The sequence below is a fragment of the Stegodyphus dumicola genome, chromosome 4 (genome assembly GCF_044657685.1).
Source record: "Stegodyphus dumicola isolate Sdum_Otavi_A_Nest chromosome 4, ASM4465768v1".
Taxonomy (NCBI): Eukaryota; Metazoa; Arthropoda; class Arachnida; order Araneae; family Eresidae; genus Stegodyphus; species Stegodyphus dumicola.
This window is the reverse complement of record NC_140771.1, coordinates 17,952,517-17,980,277: the sequence shown is the minus strand read 5'-3', so window position 1 is coordinate 17,980,277 and position 27,761 is coordinate 17,952,517. Positions and strand designations below refer to the sequence as shown.

At 32.1% G+C, this 27,761-nt stretch overlaps 1 protein-coding gene across 2 annotated transcripts in view; it reads left to right on the top strand.

Moving 5' to 3' along the window:
- Positions 1-27,761, top strand: part of LOC118202073 (protein XRP2-like) — a 43,311-nt gene that overhangs the window by 4,748 nt on the left and 10,802 nt on the right. Inside the window, exons 2-9 of one of the 2 annotated variants that reach the window (XM_035374233.2) lie at positions 2,341-2,438; positions 7,575-7,692; positions 10,873-10,964; positions 14,643-14,815; positions 15,091-15,194; positions 22,002-22,130; positions 22,639-22,719; positions 25,774-25,867. In XM_035374233.2, the coding sequence (XP_035230124.1) occupies positions 2,356-2,438; positions 7,575-7,692; positions 10,873-10,964; positions 14,643-14,815; positions 15,091-15,194; positions 22,002-22,130; positions 22,639-22,719; positions 25,774-25,867 (874 nt within the window). In that variant the 5' untranslated portion in view covers positions 2,341-2,355. The remainder of the gene's footprint in view (positions 1-2,340; positions 2,439-7,574; positions 7,693-10,872; positions 10,965-14,642; positions 14,816-15,090; positions 15,195-22,001; positions 22,131-22,638; positions 22,720-25,773; positions 25,868-27,761) is intronic. The other variant, XM_035374234.2, reaches the window with a different exon arrangement.

Sequence of the window (27,761 nt, the reverse complement as noted above, 5' to 3'; positions counted from 1 at the left end):
TCATCCCTTACAGGTTGTACTACTATATATAAAGTAGGATAACCTTTGTTTTTTGATACTAAATTTAATTTACCCCACTTTTTCCCTTCAATTTAGAATTGATTATAGATGTATGTATCATATATAATGACATTGCAAGAAAGGTTATATGACATCACAAAACGTGGACATTATGAAGTGCCCACAATGTCGCTGTAAAATTTGTGTGTGACCTGGGTGTGAAGTTGCAAATGTTTGTAATATCACAGTGACGTCACCGTGTGTTGGGGGTATGCAACTTCTTTTTTACTGCAATCAGCACTTCAAACATATACGTACATATAAGTATGTGATTAAAAGAGGAAAAGTCATAGCAAATGTTGATGACATAGAACATAGATAGCATATTGAAGAGGAAGAATTTTGACTGCATAGAATGCTAATCTCTAATGTATAGGAAACTTGGCAGTCAAGGCAGATTAAATTCCATTTTTATTTAAATTCATATTTGTGACCATAATTCACTTGGCACTGTAATCGTGCCTGTTTACAGTACATTTACATTTTTTAATACTATTGCGATAGGAAGAGAGCGCAGTGAAATTGCATCTATGCAGCACAGAGAGTGAAGCTAAAAGTATGCATTTATCCAATATGGCAGTTTGTTAAAAGAAAGGTTTTGGGGTACTATTCGGTAATAGCAATCTGTTTCTATTTAAAAAAAATCAAGGAACTGTAGAAATATGGCAATCTACATCCTTTTATTTTACGCATGTGCACAGCATTCTGTTTTCATATTTAAAAAAAAAGATCAGAGTTCGTCAAATGATAAAAAATTTGATCATTTAAGAAGTAGGTCTTCATGGAATGCAAATAAAAAAAATTGATCATTTAAGAAGTACAACTTCATGGAATGTGAATAAAAAATTTGATTTAATCATTAATAAAGTACAACTTCATGGAATGCTAATCGGAAAATTGATCATATAAGAAGTACAACTTCATGGAATGCGAATTTTTGTGTTCTGTGCTGCTTGGCAAAATACTGTACCTTTAGGTAAATATAATGCTTTCTATTTTGTGGTAAACTCCATAGTCCCATTGTGATTCCTTACGAGGAGAAAAAGAATATAATGACTGTAAAACAACTTCTAATCAGAAGAGTGACCGTCAAATTTGAAGGTGAAAATCTGTGCTCATCTGCTGCACAGGCACACATACTTTGGTTACCACACAAATATATTTGGAGTTGTCTGTTTTAGTTATAGAGTCCATTATCTCATGAATAGTAAGGGGTCTGTGGATAATCAGAGAACCAAAATCTTACATTATATTAGTTTATTTGTGTGTCAGAAAATATATTGTGTATAAAAATATTACTTTATCAAAAATACTTCTTTTTAAGGAAATTTTAGAAAAAAAATTTTCGGTACTTTTCTGTTTTGCCGGCGCAGGCGATAGAGTTGCCAATAATGGTACAACTGATACCAAACGGAATATTCTTGCTGGTAACCTTTTACGCCTCATTTTCAAAACAAGTCGCAACCATTTCTTATCAGATTGATTGTTTTTTTAAATACTGGCATAAAATTATGTAGAATTTTTACCAGATAGTTCAATTTTATGCCCTAAGACCATTCGCAGTAATTAAGTCAATTAGGAAGCAATCACACTGTTCACCCAAAGACGAAAATATAGTAAAGGCAAAGTCAAGGGTTAAATTCATCAATTCTAATGGAATACACCTGCGAAGTAAAACACTGCGGTTATACATAATTTCTGAGTAAGCTATTCGTATGAATTGAAACAATTCTCGCATTTAAACTTGTATTCCAAACTAAGATTTAACTTGAAATTAATGTAGATAATCACTGAGAGAATTAGATTTTCGTAGCGTGGTTTACGTGAGATGAGATCTCTTGGGGGTCACGTGATACGAACCGTCGAATAAGGATGTTGAACCATGAAAGCATACTAAATTCTTAATGTCTTTTTTACAAATTTATTGGCTTTTCACAAAATTTTTAAAGCTATTAAAATGTGTATGTTTTCAAAATAAAAAATTCTTAGAACTAACATTTGTTAACATTTTTTATGTGTATACTATATATTTTTGCCAGTAAAATCTGCTTGGCGAGGTTTGCTCCGGCGAAACGGAAAAGTACCTATTTTTCTTTTAAGGAGAGAAAAATAAATTATTTGAATGTCAATTGTTGTACCTTCTTTTTTTCTTATGATCTTCTAATTTTTTGTGTGTGAGTAAGTGATGTAAAATTCTATATATTAACTGTGCTTTCTCTGCAATCCTGTCTTCAGTATGATTAAGTTATTTTATGTTTAATGTTGATCTTATTAAATTAGGGTTTTGATTAAGATATGATGGGGTGCTTGTGTGCAAAATCAGGATCACCCAAAATAAAAATAACAGACAGTAAAAAGGGAGAAAAAAGCTATTCATGGTAAGCTAATTTCTTTTTTCCCCAGGGTGTGTATGGTGTTGGGTATTTTAAAATGCTATGTTAAATTTTGGATTTCTTTTATTTCATAGTAACTGTTATATAATTAGATATGATTATTGTTTCTATTTGAAGATTTAAAATCTTAATAGACAGTATTTATGTTCTTGGAAGATGATATTTAAGTTTTAAAGATTTTTTCTGAATGTTTAATTTTGATCTCTGCCCTTTCCCAATGTATCATTCTTAAGTGATCTTTTTCCCTGTTTTAAATTCACTAAATCAGATTTGTTGCTTGTAAAGAAAAAAGTCGGATAAAATTTGTTCTTATTACATACTGTTAATATCAGGTATGTTCCACTCATCATGTTAAAACCATCCAAAGGAGCTAATTGTTTTTATTACCGGAAAGCTCTTTTCAACAGTGGGCTGTTGTTCAAAATGCAAAATTGTTCAGACTTATTTTTCAGAATTATTTCTTGAAAAGCAAGTAGGTCTCATGATCGCAACAAAGCACCAATATCGATGAAAAAATAGTCATCGGAGACCTTCCTGCTGACTTGGATAAAACTGAAATCTCTGATATTTTAATATCTAAAGAATTCACTGTTTGTGAAGTGGTGCAGTTAACTCAAAATAGAACTAAATAATCTGTGACATTTTTTTTCAAATACAGCTGTTAACAACCCCTAACATTGAGAACATATCTCCATTAATAATATAACCCTATTCATTGCCAAAATAGAAAAATACATAAACAAAAATTAGTTCATCAGTGCCGCAATTAAGGCATCACTCCTCTGACAATTGTTTTCTCGTCCCATGTGACTGCAAATATGCAGGACATTGTAAAATGACTCTCTGTTTCTACCCAGGTAAATTAGAAAATCCAGTCTGCTTCAGTTGTAATCTGTATCATCCAGAATCATATCTTGGTTGCAAACTCTTTCGATGCAATAAATTACAAAATTTTTATATTCCAAAAAATCAAATCCCCACAGTATAATTAAAATTATCCTGTATAATGGAACCACTTCTCAACTGAACAGCAACATAGCCATTACAAAATCTCTCCCAGAAAATCATTATGTCTAACACTATATCCTGTATGCAAGCACTCAGCAGCAGTAATGATCATAACACTGGCATCAAAGAATTCTTCATATCCACAAAGGAAGTTGAAAAAGTATTTTGAATTAACTATCCAAACTAATTAACAATAACCTAGATAGCCTTAGAACAATGTAAACTCTGGTGAAGAAATTATGCATTATTATTCCTCATATGTGTTTAGTCGAACAGTTTCACGAATCGAGAAAGTTAATCCTGCTGTAATTTCCACTTGAATTAAGCATTATGCAGTTAACCTTTGGACGCGCGGTGGTCACGCCCTGAAATCACCATTTTCCGAATTTTTTTTCTCCTCTTTTTTCCGAAATGTTTGAGTGAAAATGAATTGATTACTGATCTTTTACATCTAAATAACACAAAATGACTGTAGAATCATATATGTTTTAGGTATCAATTTTTCAGATCGAATGCCTTTTAAAACTCGTTTTTGATGAGACAAAATAACTTCCTTTTATTAATATAAACAACTTTAAATTTCAGAAATTAGTCATCGCACATCATGATTTCTGTCATAAACAATAAAAAATTGCAGTAATTAAACTGCATATATATAAAAAAAACCTCTATATCTATGGCATTTGCTATGTGGTTTCAGGGCACGACCACTGCGCCACTAGAGCATTGTGTCACAATGCTTACAATCCTTTAGAGGCTCTGTGGTCGTGCCTTGAAACCACTGGCGTTTGCTTCTCAGTGGCGTTCGCTTGCTTTTCAAATAGGAATGTTTATTTTTACCCGGATATAGATAAAGGGCTTTGAAACTATGGAGTTATTTTATTACTAAACAATATATGCACCTGCCTAGTAAAAAGGTCTTTCTTTTCCAAATACTTTTCTCTGACATCAACACACTTGCTCCCCAAGCTAATATTGTGATTTCATAAATTATTTCTTGTGGTTTAAATTTAATGTAAATATACTTTGCTATAATTAAAAATAGAAATTGTGTAAAAGTTTTATTTAAATAAAAAATATTTTCTGAATATTTTGGGACGAAATACGAATAACATAAGTATGAATGGGAAACGAACGATCCGTACAAAGCCAAAAAGACCAAGCCCCCCCCCCTCATTAACATAAGAAACCACAAATTTCATGTGCCAGATGAAAAGAAACTAAATAACGCTGGACATATACCAGTAAAATTTAAATCCAGGTAGTGTACATTTTGTAGCACAAGGAAGAAACCTCATAGAACAAGATGTGTGTGTGAAAAGTGCAATGTGGGTCTATGCATGTACCAAAGCGACAAAACATGCTTTGAACAGAGTCACAAAAAAATTTTTCTTTGAAATTAAAAAAAAAAAAAAAACACTGAGTTCTTTTTTATCCTTATTTTATTGAGTTTTTAATCCATTTATCCAAATGTCCTTATTATGTAGGTACTTATATTTTCACTGCTATAGAAAAATTACATAAATATTTATTTTTTAATTTTTGCTGACGATTTACTTTGTAAAATAATGTAAAAAAGTTATATATAATATAATTCTTACATACATTTTTTTAAAATCCGTAAATTTCATCATTTATTGAAAACGCGCGCGGAAAATCGTAAGTTTTTTTTCCCTACTACATCAGTAAGTTTCAAACTCCTAGACGACCACCACCCACAGAACAATGGGCAAGAGTAGATTTTTTTTTAATTCATATATTATTTGTCTCTAGGATCATAATATTCAATTTCTGGAGTTTTTAGTTTAAAAAAAATTATCAAAATAATATCGTGCGTGTCAAAGGGTTAAGAGGGGGAATCAACTATGAATTATTCTGATTTATTTGCTGACTGAACCCACAATGCAAATTGAATATGATTTGGAATTAAGATTTTAATTTTTAAAAAAATTAAGATTTTGGAATTAAACATCTCATTCAATTTTTGTCATATGCGAGTCAAACTTTTTGTTTTATTTTTATGCTGAATACAAACGTTTCCTAAATATAAGTATACGGTCTGGAGAAACGCGTAAAAAGTTGTTCACATTTTATACATTTTGTTTTTTTTTAATTTAAAAATGCGAAAACATGAATCTGCAGTTGTGGTCTCAAAACATCATTAGTAAAGATAAGCAGAAAGTATGTTTAGATTCTGATATAGGCGTCAAATCATTTGCTAGACATAGACATATCTAATTATGTATTGGATAATTCTGATGTATTTCGTTAAGAAAATAAAGCTAGATCAAGAAATTGCATAATCAACCAATGCAAATATTTTTATGCCATATTTGGCAGGTTTTTTTTTTTTTGACATGTATTGCCTAAATGAACATCGACCCCCAAATGGTTCTAATTTTTCATCAATTCTTGCATATTCACCTACATTGTAGGCTTTCTGACAGTTCTCAATGAATTTTTCAAAAAACTGTCTTATGGGAGCGAGTTTATCCACATCTCTTCTACTCGGACGATCTTGGGTATCATCAAACCGAAGAAATCTTAATTAGAAAAGGAATTGCTTGCAGGATATTGTTTTGTGGAAAATATCCATTCCAGTTCCATCTGTTGTCCACGGATCTTTTACATTGATGCGAGAGGAATTGTGAACACCACATATATACAAAAGTCCCAAAAGTGCTTTGATTTCACATTCATCCATTTTCTTCGCATTGCGCTCGCTTACAAAACACTCCTGAATGGAATCAATGTAAATTTTTGTACATTGAACTATTATTTCTCTCATGTCTTTGTCAATGAGCAGAGACCAGGAATCCAATAGTGTTGATGTATCTTTCGAATAACCAGTATTTCCTGGAATTTTGAAGATAATATTTTTAGAATTGGTCCTAACATTCGTTCGGAATTTGTTTTTCCTTCCATATCAGGCCATTTTTACAAACATAATTTTCATCATTTGATTGATTTTCTGAATCACTATCTAATTCAGTGTCTGTATCACTGTATGTTGAATTATGATTGCTGATGTATTCTTCATCTATAAATTCTTCCTCTTCGCTAAACGATTCATCATCTGTTGAAATGGTTTCTAGCATATTTCTCAACCTTTCCATTTCTTTATCATAGCTTAGATGCCTCGCCATGCTGTCTACCTAAGTAAGTGAGGGTGAAAAATCTGAGAGATGCGAGAAGGTGCGCAGGTGTCACATACCCAAACGGTACAATTACTAGAAAAGTATTCAAAGAATCACTCCACTGACATCCCAGCTTCAAGAATGTGACCTTGATATTCAGCTACAAAAGGTTTCACCCATTTCCAGGAAAGGAGTTTGGAGATAAGGTACGCAGAATATGCCCCACCCAACGCACATGCTCGCGGGTTAAAAAATATTTAATCTTTCAAATCCCATCTTCGTTGCCAATAAAACAATGTAGTGTAAGGTTTAGTATAAAACAAGTATGATTTAATGATACAGCACGAATATTTTATTCATTTGTATTTTTTTTAATATTATGTTTTATGTGAAAGGTGGACTTCATTTCACTTTGCCTTATATAAGCAAATAGTTAGCTTTTGAACACATTTGAAATTAAATTACATTTTTTAGTATTTCAAATACATTTGCTAAAAAGGTGGGACTAAGGAAAGAACTGTGCTTGCATTTTAATGATATTGTCTTATTAGCTGTGACCTGGTCTTAAATTATTGAATAAGTAGGGAAGATTTCTGTACTATTATTTATTTGAAATTATAATAAATAAAATATTGCAGTTGTGTTACTGTGAGCTTTAGTTTTATGTAAATGGGCAACTGTAATCAGAGAAATTTTGTTCAGATATTCTGAAGGTGAGTTTGTTCTTTAATTTTGCCATTTGCTGTCTTAATTTAAATATTGCTTTTCAACAGTTTAGTTTTCCTAAATTAAAAATTTTAAACTATTGTTTTCTTCTCTTTGAAAGAGAGAATAGTTTGATGTATGGAATGTCAAAGTTTTCATATATGATACTAGCTTCTCCATTATTTTATCATATTTAGATGTGTATATATATATATATATATATATATATATATATATATATATATATATGTTATTATTATTATTATTTAAGGGATAATAAAAAGGATGTGAATCCTAAAGATTTTACAATTGAAAATGCTAAAGATGAAACTATTGTCAAGTTGCCTGGTTCTGTGAAGGGCCAGCAGTTCATAATACAGAACTGTGAAGTATGTTTACTTTAATTCTTAGTTATTGCAATGTTTTGTTTAAAAGAATGGAGTACTTGTCAATTTTACTGCTGATCAGCAATTAATCAACAAATTTGGCATTATTTTTTTTATGATAATGCAAAAACAAACCAAGTAACATTTTTCAGCATTCCATTCTTTCATATTTAACAGGAGGTTTAAGTGTGAATGTGAATTTTTTCTTTAGTTCACATATATCCATGCTTGTAAACACAAGGGTATCCTTCCAAGTTAATTTCAAACTCAAAACAAGAATTAAGAAATTGTTTTTGCTCTTTCATGTAAATATTTTTTAACTTTAAAAAGATAACAATTTTCAATTTATCATCAAATGAAAATGATTCGGTTGCGTTCTTCGAAGAATGTGGTTTTTTACCTTCCACCTAAATTTGCAAAAACCAACATGAAATGAAATTATGTGATGTCATGGAAGCTGCATGGAGATGCAGTGTGAAAAATTGCTGGGGGGGGGGGGAGAAGGCTTTTACTTCAGCAATCAAGAGTCAAATGCCAGTATTGAATTTCTGTAGTATCATCATTTTGAGTCGTTCCTGGCTGAGTTCATATGGCAGCAGTAGAAAGTCTGTGATAACATATTTGATGCCATATTAGTTGCTATTGCTGATTTATGACTACTTGAAGTGTGGGGAAAAAATCACACTTTTTTAAGTAATTTGCATTTTTTGTAAGCATGATTTTTTAAATGTTTTTGATTACATAAAAAAACATCATAAAAGCGAATTGATATTAAATTTGATTATAGAAAAGTTTTTATTGGAAGGGGCATTCCCCCCCATTGATATTTTCTTCTTCTTCTTCAATGACCAGACAGCCCGGGATGGGCCCTTGCTTTCCTCAAAATTGAATTCCAAGCTCTTCTGTCCCTGGCTATGGACATCCAGTTGGTTATTTTTTAAATTCTTAAGTCTTTTATTTTCTCTCTCTTTTTCGTGTGCCGAATGGCCTGGCCGAGGAGATCTTTTTAGTTACTCGATTTTTGTCCATTCTGCATAGATGTCCTGCTCATTTAATTCTCTGAATCCTTATATATTTTACTGTATCTGATTTTTAGAGTTCAGAGTTAGTTCTTCTTTTCCAGATATTGTTACATTTTATGCCACCAAAAATACTCTCAAAATTTTTCTTTCAGAGACAGAAAGGATACTTTTAGCTTTTTCTGTCATTGCCCAGGGCTCAGCAGAGTATGTGAGAATGGGTCTGTTTAAGCTTTTGTAAATTAAAATCTTCACTTTTCTGCTAGTGAAGTTAGATTTTAAATATTTTTTGAGACTGAAAAAACATCACTTAGCATCTGTGACTCTACTAGAGATCTCAGACATTAAATCATTGAGAGTATTAACTTCTGATCCTAAATATTTAAATTTGCTACCAGTTTCAAATTTGTAATTCTCAATTTCAAAATAGGGACTGCCGTTATTACCACATACCATTGATATTTTGGTCACTGGTAAAACTGACAAGTACTAAAAATTGTTAAAAGTTTTATTCATTATGTTATCAGGATAATAATAATTATTTAATAATGTCAAAATAACATAATTTCAAGTCGAATGGCAGTATTGAATTTAAGGAATTTAAGGATTAATGGAATCTTAAGCTGTTATTTCCTGTACATTTAAAATTTTTCAGTATTAATATTTTAATTTTCAGATATAGTTATAGAAATCCTTTTCAAGTAAATATATACTGAAAACATTATATTACTTTACAAAGTCCCATAAAACTGGAGGGAATGGGTTGAAGAATATAAATATTAAATAAACTATTTGGAAGCATTCAGAATCTGAGTCTAGTTAAAATTTTGTTCAACAAATTCCATCACATGTATTAAAAAAGTTTCTTCATTTAATTAATATATTAATTAAATTTGAAGATCTTGTTGGTTTATCTATAGCAGAAAGCTTAATTGGATTAAAAACTTGTAAAAATGATAAATCTTGAATTCTTGATTTTAAGAAAAATCATTTTTCGAAACAGAGTGCAGTGAGATATTTAACTTGGAGTGACAGGTAAATGGTACTCTTTGTTTTGTTGCATCACTTTTATATTATATAGTAAACCCTGTTCCATCCAGAATCAATGCAGTTTTTTGTTGTTAATGATTTTTCTATCAGAAAGTTAAAAATAAACTTTTTGTTAACTACATTTATTTTCCTTTTCATCGAATCCCACCAACATCCAAATGGTAAAGTTGCTGAACGCTGGTAGTTCAACCTAGGTGTGATTCCAGGCAAATAGGCTTGTTGCATGCACAAGTTTTCCTCGTGTGTAATGTAGATACAAGCAAATTTCCTTTTGAAAATCTTCCACAAAGGCATCCTTTTCTGTAGACAGATACTCCTAGCATGCTTTGCCATAAAAAAAGTAACCAAACCTTTTCATCCAAAAAAATATTTAGTCATAAATTTGTATTTAAATGTGGAAGAAAACAAGTTTAAATTGCAGCAAGTTATTAATTATTTAAATACCTGCTATCAGTGAATAAATATTGGTGATATTATTGATAAATATCTAAAAAAATACTGAATTCCTCTATAGAGAAAATATCAAATCTTGTATACTTTTCTTGTCAGTAGCATTTTGGGTTGAAAAAGAAAAAAATAATCTTTCTGACAGTTTTAAAAAATTTATTATGGTACATTCTGATTATTTGCAGCCGCCCCCACTTTCAATATTCAATAGAAATGCCATGTTTTGGGCTTATTTTCGAGCTGGCATCTGCCAATAGCCAGCCCATGTATGTCTGTACCACTCTTGTTTTCACACTTTATCCATTATTTCATTGATCTGTATCCACCAATTGAAAAATGTGTTCAATAGTCATTGTTTTCTAAAAACTGCTTATTCTTAATAGTACTTATAAACCTATATCTTGCACTTATGAACATATAGTTGCCATGAACCCTAAAGATAGCCAAATAAATGTTTTTCAGCAATGGGGTGGTGACTTTTTGTGGGTGTATGAAACGTCATATGTAACAGAAAAAGATATAATGAAGTTTAATATTTTATTACATATTTCTTTGCATTTAAAATTTTATTAAATGCGAAATGTGTAATTTCTTTACTTTTTTCTTTCATTTTGTAGTTACATTTTGAGATTCTGATATTCTTTTGTTTTCTTCATTCTGTTCACAGAACAGCAACATTTATATTTATGACCATATCAATACAATTACTGTTGATGATTGCAATGGCTGTAATGTCTTTATTGGACCTACGAAAGGAAGGTAAGAATATTTATGTTTATATACATATGGAGCATCTGACTGTTTTGAAATATGTGCTTCTTACATATAGATATGTTTGAAATAAAAAAAAAATAAAAATAAAGTTCACATTCCTGCAATTACACAAGAATTTCAGTTGATATTTGAACGATTTATAAAAATAAACTGACTGCACTTCTTGAATAAAACTTTAATTCTGCACAACTTAATAATGCATATTTGAATGAGTTTCTTTTTTATCTATTTGATTAGCTTAGGGAAAATTCACTAATTCGCTTTTATGTTGTTTTATAATCTTCATTTATACTTATAAGTTAAAGTACATTTCCTTTACTTGATGGCACCAAAAGTATGTATTTTTTGACCTAATTTATAACTCATCAGTTTGCATTTGGTTTCCACTTTCCAAACTTATATTGCTCCAGTTTTCTAGCAAAATATTAGAAATTTTTTACTGCAAGCTTTAGGGTTTTCACTTTATCTGTTACTCATAATTTGCTAAATGGTATTTTTGTTCAAGTGCTTTTTATTCCAGTTGATTAAAATTTCCATCACAATGCATGTAAGCTTAGTATAATTTAAGAATTATAATTTAAACTTCCTGTATGGTCTTTGATGGCTTTGCACACAAATTTGATATGTATAAACCGCTTAGCACCTAGCGCATTAGCACAGCTTTGATTCTGTAGTTAATATAGCAATTCATTTACCTAGAAAATACTGTGGATGGACAAAAATATGGAAACACCTTGTGAAATGCATGTTTGAAAAGAAAGATTGATTTTAATGAAATATGTAGGTGGCGCTGGCATTTTTGACTACTGACACCACCTATACAAATTCGTAAATGTGCTAAACAGTTCAGTTGTTGTCGGAGTACTGTTATGTGAGGTTGCCATTGCATTATGTCAGAGTTAACAGACTTCGAACGTGGGCAAATTTTTGGAGCACGTATGGTAAGTGCTTCCGTAAGCAAGGTAGCCGAGGTGTTTAGTGTTTCAAGAGGTGCTGTATCGAAGATTTATTCCGCATATTTGAAAAGCGGAAAAACATCATCTGCTAAATCACAGCACGGACGAAAGTGTGTCCTGAGTGATCGTGACAGACGATCATTAAGGGCAATTGTGACGAAAAATAAGACGACCACAGCTGCAAAAGTTACTGCTGAAATGAATGTTGTGTTACCGAACCCTGTGAGTACCAAAACAATTAGAAGGGAGCTTCATAAACAGGGAATTGCTGGCCGTGCTGCAATTGAGAAGCCACTCATCAGTGATGCTAATGCCCGTAACAAGAAAAGGTGGTGTTTAAGTCATAAAGCCTGGACTATAGAGCAGTGGAAGTGAGTAATATGGTCTGACGAGTCTTCTTTCACATTGTTTCCTACTTCTGGCCGAGTTTACGTTTGGAGAACGCCTTCTCAAGCCTATAATACAGACTGCTTGTTGCCAAGAGTGAAACATGGCGGGGGTTCTGTTATGGTTTGGGCAGCCATATCGTGGTTCTCTGCTAGCCCCATGATAACTGTGTCAGGGCACATGACTGCCAAGACTTATGTGAACATTTTGGCCGATCAAGTTCATCCCATGGTACAAACTTTGTTCCCCGATGGTGATAGTGTCTTCCAAGACGACAAAGCTCCTGTTCACACAGCTCACATTGTCCAGGACTGGTTTTCTGAGCATGAGGATGAGTTGTCCCATCTCTCCTGGCCACCACAGTCACCAGACCTGAATATTATCGAACCTTTGCGGTCTACATTGGAACGGAAAGTGCGTTCTCGTTATCCACCGCCAACATCGTTATCTAAACTTGCCACCCTTTTGCAGGAAGAATGGTATAATATTCCCTTGGCAAACATACAGGAACTGTATTTATCCATTGCGAGAAGACTGCAAGCTGTTTTGGATGCCAATGGGTTTCCTACACCATATTAAGCAAAGAAACATGTTTTTTTAAAGATGTTTCCACATTTTTGTCCAACCCCTGTATCTTGCAACCAAAATCTTAACTCTGCAAGGGTAATTTTTGCAGTTTATTTCATTTGATGAAATAATTAACTGGAAATATTCAGTGCTTAGGCACAATAAAGAGGAATCATATTTCTGTATGTAAGCTTAATTGTGATATGAATTCAAAACCTAGATATATGTTAGGAAAACAAATTCTACCTATTATGTAATTAACATCAATGGCACAGAAAGATTTAATTTAATTTCCAAAGATAATAGCAATGTTTTTTTCATCAACTTTTGTATTACCTGTGTAAAAACTGAAATGTATAATAGAAAGAAGTAACAGGAAAGTTGAAATAGAATGTCCAAATGTTGTAAAATAGTATGGGATTTGCTATTTATCAGGTAGTTTGATTGGCCATTACAAAATTAGACTATAATAAAAAAAAGTGGATATGCATTTATTTTATTACGTCTTCAGTGTTACAGCAATTAAGGAAGATTTTATTTAAGATGACAGTATTAAATTAAAGTTCAGATGTGAAAGAGATTTTGAAGCTTTGTGAATTCCAAAAAGATGTTACAAAGATTCTTTGTCAAATCGGAGAAAGCTTAACACGTAAATGAGCGAGACCAACTAGCACTTAATGACTAGAAATTGCTACAAAGAAGGGCCTAGCAGCATGTATTCCTCTTTCTGCCGTTACAGAAAGCAAAACAGCAAGTGCTAGTTTACAAAGATAATCACACTTGATGTAAATTGCTATCATATAAAGACCAAGTATTTATTTCATACAAGAAATATGAAGTTTTGTTATACCTAAATAAAAAAAAAAAAAAAAGAAATTGCTTTAAAAAATATCATTTAACTTAACACTTTACCGACCGATCGCTTATTAATCGGCTTTTTTTCACCAACGCCTACCAACCGATAGCCAGTTGATTGCTTTTTTCTCGGGGCTACCTAAAAGTAGACTATCAATCACTAGTCGTGGTGATAAACAATTGCCATTTGCTATATCATCTGCATTTTATTATTAGGGAGAATCTGCAACTGAGCGGCCGATTGGACGTGCATATCCTGTTGAACCGCTAGCGGTCGGTAAAGTGTTAATATGAAAAAATAATTTTATCGTAAAAAGTCTCAGAATCATTAATAAACTGTTAATTTGAGAAATTTATTTCTATGCCACCAGTGGCGTAGCTAGAGTGGGACATCTGTCTCCGGACGCAGCATCCAAGGGGCGCCAAATTGATGCTACGAAATTTTTTAATGAAATGTTTTCCATTTTTGGCACACAGAAAAGGGCCCACATTCTTCAGTTGTCTGCAGGCACTGAAACTCTAGCTATGCCCCTCCCTGGTTGCCACGCTACCTGGAAAAACTGGGAAAAGTCAGGGAATTCAAAAATTGACCCAAAAAGTCAGGAAATTTAAAAATTTTAGTCAAAATCTAAAAATGTCGGGGAATTTCATACTGCATTCCTCCTAAAAAGCAATTTTTGGGTCAAAGCAGAAGCGATCACTTTCTTTATGAATTATCTATCATGTGAGCGTCATTCGAACAGCTGACAGAGACAATTTTTGCAGCACCAACCAGATCAATAATGCCGGGGAAGCCAACTCACAGGGCCTTTACATTTCGTAACAATATATTTTTAATTTGTTTTTTGTTGTGAGTAAAAATGTTTTAAGGTGTAATTTTGTATTAATTTCCTTGCAGTGTTTTCTTAAGAAACTGTTCAGAATGTCGATTTTTGATCGTTTGCCAGCAGTTCCGAGCCAGAGATTGCAAAATTGTGGACATCTTCCTGTGTTGTGCTACACAACCTATTATTGAATCTTGCAATGATATTCGCTTTGGATGCTTTTGTTATAATTATGCTGCTTTAGAAGGTATGTATAAATGGTCTTTCTCTTACATTGTATATGATACTATGCAGTTCCCATTTGATTTTAAACTCCATTGATTTCCTGAGTAAAATTATATTCAGCATGGTTTGCTCTGCTTATAGCAAAATGATTATTTTAAAAATTCTTATTTTCATATTATTTTCTTTTTGTGTTACAGTATAATAATTTAAAATAAATTTATTGATTTATTACATTACATTATAATTGCATCACATTATTTTACATTACATTATATTAATTATTACATTTTATTTCAGATCAGTTTAAAAATGCATGCCTTAGCATTTTTAATAATAATTGGAGTAATATCCATGATTTCACACCAGCTGAAGGAGAAAGAAATTGGAGTCTATTGCCAAAAGTAGGTTTCATATTATTTTTGTTAATACTTAAATTTGTACTAATTCAGAAGTCAAACAACAAAAATCAGTGTTATGTTTACAAAATTGTTTGACTTCTGAATTAGTATTTATTCGGCATGTTATTGTGTCTTAATTACTTAAATTTGTGTTAATTTTTTTAAATCACTGAAATAATATATTGCATATAGCCATTGATTCTAAACATCAAGAACTTCTTCATCAACTAACAAGAACATCAAGAACAAGGAAATACTTCTAAACAACTTCTAAACATCAAGAACAAGGAAACTTGGCCATATGTCTTGCTTCTTTTCTTCTAGCTCCTTATATATATTTTAAAAAAATAGCAGTTATCGAGTCTTCCTCTTCCACTCCCATTATAGATTTTTCACATTTATTTAGTTTGCCTCTTTTATTTAATTATTTCATTGGTTGTTATTTTTTATATTTCATTACCTGTTATGTGTATTTATCATACTGTTCATATCTTTTGCTATTACTTACACATTCTAACCTTGTATGTTTTATGACCTTGCTCCCGTTTTTATAGATTTTCACTGTTTTTCACATTTACTCATTTTTTGTAAAGAAACAATTTTAAATTATTCATTATAACATTATTACCCTTATTACTAGCAACTTATACTGCCAGCCACTTAAAATAGCCATTATGAATAAAAGATTTAAAAAGAAGTTTTTATAAGCTTTTATTTTAAAACTCATAAAATCATTAATGAACTAATATTAAGAGAATAATTTATAGTTTAATGGGAACAAAAGATAATTATTTTTATAAGATTCAACTACAATTTTATATAACCACAGATAAATGAAAAATTAGTATGGGATTTGGTCACTTTCTGCCACTGTAACAGCTGCCACTCTCTGGAGTTTAAAGAAATGGAAAAGTTTTTCCATATTAACAAGTACCATAAGTAAGTTTAATAAAAGCTTATAAAAATGCGGCTGGTTTAAAAAACATTGTAGGAAGTCACCTAATTAATATTTTAATTCGTGTTTTAGAAGAAAATGATGATTTTGTTTTATAATCTTTGAAAATTTCAAATCTTTATGACATATACATTTTTGGATGTTAGAATTTTAAAGATAAAATAATAAATAAAAGAATATAATATTGCATACCACAATTAAAATAAGAAAGTTAACTTTTGCAATGAAATGCTGAGAAAAATGCATATTAACTTGTGAAATAAAAAAAGAAAAAATGAAATGGTGGATTTTATTGCAATTGATTGTAAACACTAATCAATTCTGATTATGTGGAAGAAAGAAAACTAGGGTGGCATAACGGCACTATAACTTTAAAACTGAAGAACAGATTATTCCTTCTTACTTTAGCATTTTTTTTTTTTTTTTTTTTTTTTTTTTTTTCAAGTGTAGAAAATTGTCAATTAATATTTTTTATCATTCTAGTTTTAAAAGATGGTGAAGAATTTGTTTTATAATGTGTGAAAAATTCAAAATTTTGTAACCAATATGTTTTGAGATGTTAAAATTTTAAAATCATAAACATCAGGTAACTAAAAATAATCTTGCAATTTGAACAAATTTGAAAATTTGAACAAAAATTGAAAATGAAGTTAAAAAGCTTGATACAAATATAATTTTAAAAATTTTTTTCTGCTCTCTCTGATGATTTCAGACAGTAAATCTCTGAGATTTTTAATTTGTTCATTAAATGAAAATATGTTTAAAAAATTGTTTAAGCATTAAATTTTAAAAAATTAAATAAAATTTTGAAAAAATCTCTTCACCACATTCTATTGTCATCCACAAACAGTGTGTACAAAATTTGAAGTCGGTAGCTTATCAGGAAGTAGTATGAAAACTGATGACGACCTTTTGATCTTAACAATAAACACCAAGTATTAATTAAATAAAAGCTTAGAAAAGGTACTTTTGATTACTTGCATCCCCTTGAGGAATATTCATGAGTGATGAGTCGGTACTACCGAACCGGGTATTTTGTAACGGGTACTGAAAATCGGTACATCCAAGTACCCGTTACTTCAGTACCGAAATCAGTACTTTTTGGTATTCGTTCGTTACTTCTGTACCAAAACGGGTACTTTTCGGTATTCGTTACTTCTGTACTGAAACAGGCACTTTTCGGTATTCGTGTATTCGTTACTTCTGTACCGAAACGGATACTTTTCGGTATTCGTTACTTCTGTACCGAAATGGGTACTTTTCGGTATTCGTTATTTCTGTACCGAAACGGGTGCTTTTCGTTATTCAAACGGGTGCTTTCGTTATTCGTTACTTTGTAACGAAAATATGCGTCTCTTCTCGGTATTTCGGTATTCGTTACTGGAGGATCGATGAGGGTTCAGCTCACTTCGGTTTTGGTATGAGGACAGTAGTATCTGGTTGTATTTGCGAAATGCTCATATGCGCTCCTTGTGTCCATGAATGGTTTGCTCCTTAGACACTTTCGTAGTTGACGTTTTCTGATATTCAAAATCTTGCTCCGTACAGATAAAATCAAACACTTTGTGACGTGGCAGAGTTCCTTCAGTGCGCAAAATCGTTAGCTGCGTATTTTGGTACTCCAAATCGTTAACTAGGGCACTTCAGTACTCCAAATTGTTACTAGGGTACTTTGGTATTCCAAATCTTTACTAGGGTACGGTACTCCAAATCGTTACTAGGGTATTCCGGTACAGCAAACCGTTACTCCGGTATTTTGTTACTTCGGTACTCCAAATCGTTACTTGGGTACTCTTTACACTAAATCGGTTTTCGGTACTTTTCAAAGTAACGGTTACTTGAGTAACGGGTATTTTGTAGCGGGTACTTGTCCCGTTACTCTTGTACCGGGTACAAGAATGTACCGAAGTTGCCCATCACTATTCATGAGACAACGTGCTATATCATCAAAATAGGCAACATGTGACATTGCCCGAAAGTGCGTAAAAGGCAATCCTGGTAAGCACTTGTTGCAGATGAGCACTTTTCAAATTTGATGGTCGTCAGCAATTTTTTCTTTCGTTGCATTAAGTTCTTCCCCCTCCCCTTGTAAGGGATTGTAATAGAACTGTGGAATTTGCCAGCTGATGAAAAAGACTTAGCATTTCTGCAAAAATATAGTGTTTTACCTAAAATTAGAGAATGCGTTAATTTGTGTTCCATGAAGCTTTATTTCGTAAATGATTTGAGTTTTATGAATGTATAATTTATTCTTTCATGTCGAATTTGTGCAATACTCTGATATTTTTTAAGCAAAAACAGAATGGTTTATGCATGGGAAAATGAGAACATGTGAAATGCCAAATGAATGCAATTCCTTGTTGTTTTTTAAGGAAGAATGGATTGCTGTGTACATAGGGAGATCAACAGTGTGTGCCAAGTTGTATTTGAGTCCTCTTATTTAGGGTTTCTCCTCAGTTAAAAATCCAATTTATTTCAAAAAATGAGAAGTGCCAGAGCAGGGCTTGGGCAAAATTTAAGTTTTGATATTTTTAAAAAAAGTGTTTTTATTTCACTACTTTCATTTATCCTTTTTCCTGTGCTATCCTTCCCTTTGTATTAGCATTTTCTTTACATATAAATATGTAAAAAACATAATAATTTTGTATTGAAATCCTGATGAATTGATTCATTATTATAATTTAGGAACTCTTCCTTATTAACAATGGAAACAATTGTTGGAAAGGGTAAAAAACTCAGGAACTTTAAGAAGCTGGCTATAACTATCTGAAAGTTAATCACAGATACAATTTCATAGATATGTACGCACAAAGTGTTGAGCGTTTATGGGGATCAGCTAAACGAAGAAATAAAATTCACAGGATAGCACAAGGCAACATCTCACGTCCTATCTGTCAGAATTTATTTAGAGAAAAAAAGCAAGCAGGAGGAATTATTTTGATTCCATTTTAGAGGCAATAGGCAAACAGTTTCCACCTGAAATCAACACTAATTGACATAAGCAATGGCCCTTCTACCCTTTTTATAATTAAATTTATTTTTCTCATTTGCTTATTATTAATTATTATGTGTTATTATATCAAATTATTTATTCTTATGATTTTACGATATTGAAAGGAAAGTATAAAGGAAAAGTACCATAATTTGGTTAGTTATTTGTAAACTACCAGAATTTAAAAGCTAGAAAGGGGGAAATGTAAAGAAAGCTTGGGAAGACCAAAAAGTTTCAGAAATCATCTTCTAGAATGCTATTGACATCATTGGTATGCTATCAACCAAATCCTTTGTCAGGGGAATTGGGGATGTACTTGCAAGATTTGATTATAATTTATTGAAATATTTTGTTTTTCCATTTTTGGTTATTTATTCTTTTTCAAAAATATCTTTTTATACAATGCAAGTCTTGTTTATAATCCATCAATAAAGATGGGTATTTAAGGTGATCTCTGGAAGAGAAATTTTATAGTCTGTTATTTTTGTATACTGAGATCATGCAGTTTCAGTGGTAACCAACTTATGCCCACAAGAGGATCAATTTAAGATTACCAATGGTGTGTGACCGTCATGGATTTTGTTAAGTTAATATTTAAATGTATATCTGGAAATAGTATTTATTATTATAAACAGTTTACATATTAATTATGTACATAATGTATGTACTCTCTGTGTATGAAATATTCAATATAAAACTATCGTGATTCTTTTTTTTTTCCCCAGTAGAAGCTATTAAAGTGGTAGCATCGAAAATTGTTAATTCATTTAAATCTTTCATATTAAATGTATAATTGTAACAAATCAAACTACATAACTTTTCTCTTGAGTTGTGAACTTGGTTGGAAGGAATTTTTTTCCTCCTCTCAGTATTTAAACCTGAGCTCTAATCAGGGCTGTGGAGTCGGTAAGAAAAATTATGGACTCAGGCTCTGATCCCGACTCCTGGAATTTTAAAGACTCCGACTCCCTCATACATATTTATGTAAACATATACACGTGGGTTACAGCTTATTTTTTTAATATAAAAGAAGTAATAGATTCTACAGAAAAAAAAAAAATGATGACATAGCAAGTTATATTTATATTAATTAGCATTTATTATGAAATGGGAAAAACTGGCATTAATTATTTCTAAGAAACAGTATAGCTTCGGCAAGATCTTCGTTGTTAGAGGACTATATGATTAACTTCAGATTTGATTCCGATTTGATAGATCTGAGAAGAGTCTTTTCACACTGACTTGAGTAGGAGGAAGAGCTGTTACTATTAGGGCTATATCTTTTAACTTTTCAGGATAGATTTTTATAAGTTCTGAACAAGGTGTCTTGCAAGAGCAATCATATTTCTCTATTTCTCCAAAGGCCGTGTATAAATTGTGTTTGTATTTTATATCTAAAGGCTCATGGTTTTTTATTTTCATTCGCTTTGCCTTTTCAATATTATCCAAAAATATTTCTCAAAATCTAATTCATCACTGGAAGAGGATGATAGAGACTCAGTTGCAATGTCTGCAGTTTCACTGTCTTGATTTGAATACTTTAGTTGTTCTGATAATAATTTCATTCTTAATGAAAGTTCATAGATGGCTTTCTTTACCTTCTTAATTTGTTTGTCATCCAACAAAATTCAGTGTTTTGAAGCTACATATATTGAACCCAGCAAGATCTTGTTGTCTAGCAGACTAGTTTCTCTTTTCAGAAGAACAAACATCACATTCTTCCATTCTTACCTCCTGTTAATTCTTTAGATTGTAGCTTCTTTTTTTGGGGGGGAGAAGAGTTAGAAAAGAAAAGAAAAAAGAAGAGTTTCCAATTCTGCAAGGTCATTCCACAGTCTTTCTGTTAGTGAAACATATTAATATGACAGTAAAATAGAAATAACTATTTATTAATGTATATAGTTCATAAATAAAAATAATAACTCAGTGTGTCATTAATTTTTCAATTCACTTTAATTTCATTTCAAATTCAAACTGTCCAGCAAAAACTGGAGTTGGAGTGTACCTGTTTTTAGCGACTCCAGCTCAGACTCTTTTTGCCCCAAAATCTGTCTAATTCTGATTCTGACTCCTCAGCCCTGGCTCTAATGCTGTAGGCAGAGAACTGAGGAAAACAAAAAGTAGTTAGTGATTCTATAGCATAAAGCTGTATAATCCACCCCATCTGTAATTTTGCATTTTTTGTAATTGTTTTATATAGTGTTTGTCAATGAACTATGTTATCCAACGAGTCATTATTTGGTGAGGAAATTCCCTATTCATGCTGTGTGAAGTTTATCAGCACTGCAAGTCAATCAATTACCACACTACATATGTTGCTGCTAAGCAACAGCTGATGCATTATTGCAACAATTTGGGAGAGTAGTGTGGCTCTAACATGCTATGGTCAATTTTGTTAATTTTTTGGAAGTAACATGAAATGATATCATTAGCCACCTGTTGGCTGTCACTGTTGTACATTAGAAAAGATGTTTTTATTTTTGAATAATAATAATAAACTTATTTGAAAGTTATTTTAAAAGAAATTTGAAAATGCTTGATTTTTGAGGTTACTGAATCATTGTCTGTTTTATTTCCGTCATTTTGGCGGAGTGTAATTTTATATGAAGCAGAAATTAATAATTTTTATTTACTTATTTAGACATTTATACTTTTATCTGAAACTATAAAATTACTTATATTTAAATAGATTGTGCATGAAAATGTTGAATTATTTTTTAATGTATTCTTTGAAAAACATCTTAAAATGCCAGGTTATCTGAGATTTTTGTCTACCTTTGTTTTGTTGTTGTTATCTTTCTATTTATTATGTTATTATTTGTATTTTTACGTAACAAAATTTAATGAACAACTATTTAAATAGGATGCCAGAATTGAAGATTTCTTCCCTCTTCCGTCACAAGAGAAATTGGGTGATATGCAAGTAATGACGGATCCTCAGAGCAGTCTTGTTCCCCAGACACATGGCTGTTTGCAAAGAATATCTATGCAGGTACTGCTTGTGCATATTGTTAATTTAATTATAAAATCTCATTTCATCATACCATACGTGTAGTTTCTTTCTTTTAACACGGTGAGCGTGGCGCTGGTCCCTGGTGACCGGCAGTGAACTTTTTGTGTGGCTGCCATCGGTCCCTGGGGACCTGCACTGGAATTTTCGTTTTGCTGGCATTGGTCCGCGGAACTGACAGTATAAAAAATAAATATAGTTAAAGTTAAAAAATAAATATAGTCTCGATGAAATGTGATCAAATTTAGTTTTAATGAAATGTATTGAAACATTCTAAACAAAAATATGGCTTAGCTCACTGCCAGCTGAACGGAAAGGACAGCAAATTCGGCGCCGCGCTCAACATGTTAAGCATGAATTCTTTCTTGAATATACATAGCTTGAAGCTGAGTGATATTTCATTGCTCATACTGCTTCTAAAGTAAATGTGAACTTATGTCCATATGTTTTACATGGTCAAAATTATGTCTTTAATGTATTATTTCCTTAGTATTGCCTTGTTGTATTCTTTTCGGATGGTCATGCACAAAATCGAGCTTTGGCACTTATTAAAGAATTAGAGCAAACAGATGTAAGTATACTGCCAGAATGCTGTTTTGCTGATATTTAGAGTTTTTAAACTATTGTTTTATAATGTTTTTAAGTATTTCTTTGTATGAATATTTTGGATTATGGAAGCAAAATTTATCATAAAAATTATGCATGTAATGTTTAATTATATGCCATATGACAAATGTTTGAATAGTTTATTGTTTTATTGATTTTGTTTTTATTTAAGAAATTCATATTAACTAGCACAATTCAAAAGGAAGTGATAGAAACACACACATTCTTGGATACCTGCTGTATGAAATCGTGTGTAATTGAAGTGTTTGATGTATTTACTTGAATGACAAATTACATCCATATAGCTTAATGAATGTGATAATTCTAAATAAAATCTTTTAGTAGCGTTTTGGTTTTTTTCGTAGAATGATTGTTTTAAAATTAAATTTACTTAGCTTCAGATTTTTTTTTTAATCTAAACATTAAAAAAACAGTAAAGTAAGAGAACAAATTCAAATGAAAGGGTGTTTTGTAAGATGATTGAATTCTCATTTGAAAAATTCTTAGGTGTATGTGCATACATAAGCATATAAGTGTATCAAGCTGTGATCAAAAAGTATTGGGACTGCTGCTATATTCTCAGAGCAAAAATATTCCAACCAAAGCCACCTGGTATAGATTGATCTTTTATTATGCATTCTAAATTATAATGCATACTTGAATTTTCTAGTTCACACAGGAAGTGGGTGGGGGCACTTAAAATGAACGTATAGATTATCTTATTATCACATTTGTCTTGGGAGAGAATTTGCATCAAATTTTGCCAAAAGCTTTGTGAGTCTGAGCAAAGACTTGTTGCAGAATATATGTGAGGAGAAATATATGAACCACATATGGCTGGTTCGGACATTTTCAAGATGTCCAAGAAGGCTTCAAAAGTGATGAATATCCCAGAGAACACATAATCAACAAAATTGAATCATCAAAGATTTGTTGGAAGAAAGGAAAATCATTGAATCACTGTTTGTGAGTTATTGGAATTGTATTTCAGCTTTATACACACTTACTAAAGATATGGATGTGAGATGCCAATCTGTGAAATTGTGTAAAAATTGATTTCAGATGAACCAAAAAAGAGTTAAATTTTAATTTACAAGATTTCTATGTATAAAGGATGTTGAAAAGCTTTTTTAATGTGATCGTAACAGTTGACAAATTTATTCCTGCGACCCTGAAATAGAGCCTCAGTCTTTGCAGTGGAAATTCCCAGCCTCTCCAAACAAGCGTGAAGAAATCTAAGAAGTGTGAAGACACTGTTGACCCCCCTTTTTTTCTACAAGGGCTCTGTTTATCATAAATATGCTCGACTTGTGCCAGGCAGTAACCAAGAAATATACAGGGTGTTTATAAAGTCCTGGACCCATTTTGATGTTTAATAACTCATAAAATAATGAAGATATAAACAAACTTATGGCATTTTTGATGGAATAACTTATATATTTTCCTTTTCAGGTTTGAATATCTTTACTTTTGTAAATATCGTCTGCGCGTGTGGTTAATTTCAGATAATTTCATTTTCCAGTCTAAATATCTGTACTTTTCTAAATATTGTCTGCTTATTAATTGTATTTTTCTCTTTTTTGTTAAATTAAGACTGCATGCATACAAAGTTTAGATTGTTCAAGTTTTGGAACCAAACGATAGGCCTAGGAGGATGGCCTTTGCACCAGATATGCTAAGGAGGATAGAAGATGATGCTGAATTTCTGAAGTGCATATTGTTCTCTGATGAAGCATCCTTTCATCTTTCTGGCATTGTTAATTGCCATAATGTGCTCATATGGGGATCTGAAAAATGTTGGAAAACTTTGTATTTCCACAACTAGAAGAGCTTCAGCCACATGTCTTTTTGCAACAAGATGGTGCACCACCTCATTGGGGTACCATCGTTTGTAGTTCTTTGAATGACCATTTTACAGGAAGATGGATTGGGCGAGGAGGTCCAATTCCTTGGCCACCCAGATCACCTGATATAACATTGCTGGACTTTTTCCTTTGGGGATTTGTAAAGGGCAACATTTACAGGAGGAGAGTGTCGAACATTGATGACCTAAAAGTCAGAATTACAACCGCAATAGCCTCTGTGGATGCCGACATGCTTGTCGGTACCTGGCGTGAAATTGAATATCGACTTGATATTCTCCGTGCGACGAAGGGGGCACACATGGAAGTTCATTCACAAGAGTCATGAAACTTTTTGAGTCTATGTAACCATTTATGTTATTAATTTTAATCTATCTTTATTATTTTATTAGTTATTAAACATCAAAATGGGTCTGGGACTTTATAAGCACCCTGTATTATGAAGTGTTTTGCCATTTGGTGAATCTTGTTCATCAAGAAAGGCTAGAATTGCTTGTATTCAACAAGTGGCATTTTCATTTCATTTTGTTGTAGCAAAGCACTCGAGGTCTATCTGCCTAAGGGGAGGAATGCCTTTGTAGAGGACTTTCTATGGAAACTGTCTTGTATACATGCTACACATGCGAAAAACACGAAAATGTCCATTCTCAGAATTTTAACTTCAGATCGAACTCCCACTGGACCAAACTTACCAGTGACTTCACTGCTCAGCTGCTGGTGGGCCTCAATAAATGGCAACTCCATCATGAAAATGCATTAGTTCAGCTTATGCAATAATTTTGGACCAAGCTCAAAATATCTGACATACCATAGCTCCATGCCCGACATACCACATTCTCCTGTTTTCATTTTCTGCGACTTTTTCCTATTTTTTAAAACACAGTTTTAAGAAGAAGATTTCAAGATGTCATGAAATCTGAGAGAATATAATGCAGCTTTTTGTTATCCTAGACAAAGAGTTTCAGGCATGCTTCAAGCAATGATGCAATGATGAATAAAATATATGATTTCAGAAGGTGACTACTTGAAGAAAATTGAATGCCAAATCTCTGAGAAACAAGAGTATTTTTTTAATAACTTCAGTCCCAAAACCTTTTGATTGCACCTCATCACATATATGTAGCATAATTTCATTTTGCATTTTTCATTCTTCATAGAACATTTTACTACGAACAAAAGAAGTTTTGTTAGAAGAAGATGCTGCAGAGAGAATTTTCGCCTCCAATGCTTATAATAAGATAGTCAAAAGAGGTAACCTAGATTCTTTTATTTTCAATAGATATCTTTTTCCTCATCAAATCTAGTCCTAATATAGCTTGACTTAATAAGATTTGTTTTTTGTGTTTTAGAAATGTTATTCCATTTCTTTTTGCTTGTGTTTACAAACAAGAGGATATATATATATACATATATCATTTTATTACTTTTACTTGAGTAACAAAAGATAATACATATTTAACCCTTTCGTGGGCCATTTATTTCTCTTTTGAATTTCTCCTGTTTTTTTATGTTTTATTATCAACTAAACAATAGCATTTAAGGAAATATATTTTATTTTGTCAAATTTTTTGTTTACATTTAAATTCTAGGGGTGGGAAGTATACTTCCCATGGGACCTTTTATGGTCATAGAGAAAATTCAATATAAAGGCGATTATTTGCCGTGAAAAGATGAGAAACATGTTGCAATGCACAAGGGTACATCACATACTGCACACATATAGCGGGTCCTCTTTTCTTGGGCCTTTGTGCTACATTTCCTACATCGTCTATAGTTGAAAACCATCTCTGGCATATGATTTCCCACATTGGCTAAGCTTATATCATCCGGAATTGCACACCTTTTTGCTTGGAAGCTAGCAGGACGGCCTTTCCTTTTTCGAGGAATATCCGTCTATTAGTTGATGAGCTAATGCTGTACGGAATGTTAGCTGGTCTAAACTTCTGTTTCTCTCGTTTACTTGCCACAGTATAAAACTATTTACGATACCAAGATCAATAAGAAAATCAAAAATACGATGCCACCATTCTACAGATCTTCTTCCTATTTGGTATCTTTATTTTCTTTGATCGAAGCAATCAACCCCTCCCATGATATTGTTATATACATATCGTTATATATGGTGACAGCTTTAGGGCAAGGTACTTCAGTTTTAGTACCATCATTTTGTGTACGATTTACAGATGTAATAATCGCTGAATTGTGTGCAGTAGTCAACAATGTAACAGCCTTTTTGTCCATCCACTTTATTGCAGCAATACCTTTCTTAGATAGGAACATTAATTCTCCTCTTTGTAGTTTGTTATTAGCCTTCAGCATTGGTGGAAGATCCTTCCTTTGTGGCCTCACAGCAGAAAACAGACCACTTATAAGTAGACTTTTTGCAAGCCTAAAAGATGTGAAATAGTTATCATAGGCTGTAAGATGACCTGTCTGTTTCACATCTGCCGTTAGTTTAGTTTGTTTCCCCTAAGCTCAATATTTTATCCTTATTATCAGAAGTTTCTTTTCCATGATAAATTTCAAATTTTTGAATTTATCCAGTCTTAGAGTCTGCTAAACACCACACCTTGTAACCTCTTTTTATAGGCTTCATTGGCATATACTGCTTCAATGAAGTTCTCCCTTTGAAAGCTATCATACATTCATCTATTCATAATGTTGACGAAGGTTCGTAGACTTTAGGTATGGAATCATTGAGCTGTGAGAAGATTGGTCTGACTTTATCGAGTTTATCATGTCCAAGTTGCCCACATGGATTTGTGCTGTTATCGTTTACATGTAAAATCTCAATTATTTTTTTGAACCTCTTTGCGATTATTATTCTTGCTACTGATTGAACATTGAGAATAGGGTCTGTGCTCCAGTAGTTTTTCAGTTCAGGCAGTTGATGTATACCCATGAGTATATGCATACCTACCCATGCTTTCAATTCTTCTGATGTGATTTCTTTCCAGTTCGGGATACTGTCTTTCGTGGTATGACCCAATCTCTTCCTTTTCTTAGGCTGCTTTGCATACGAGTTTCGCCAACAATATTCTGTAAAATTTCCTCGGTAAAAATCATGCCAAAATAATCCTTTCCTTTCTCAGTAGAATTGAATGATATTTTCAAATGTATTTTCAAAAATATTCTAATTTTTCCA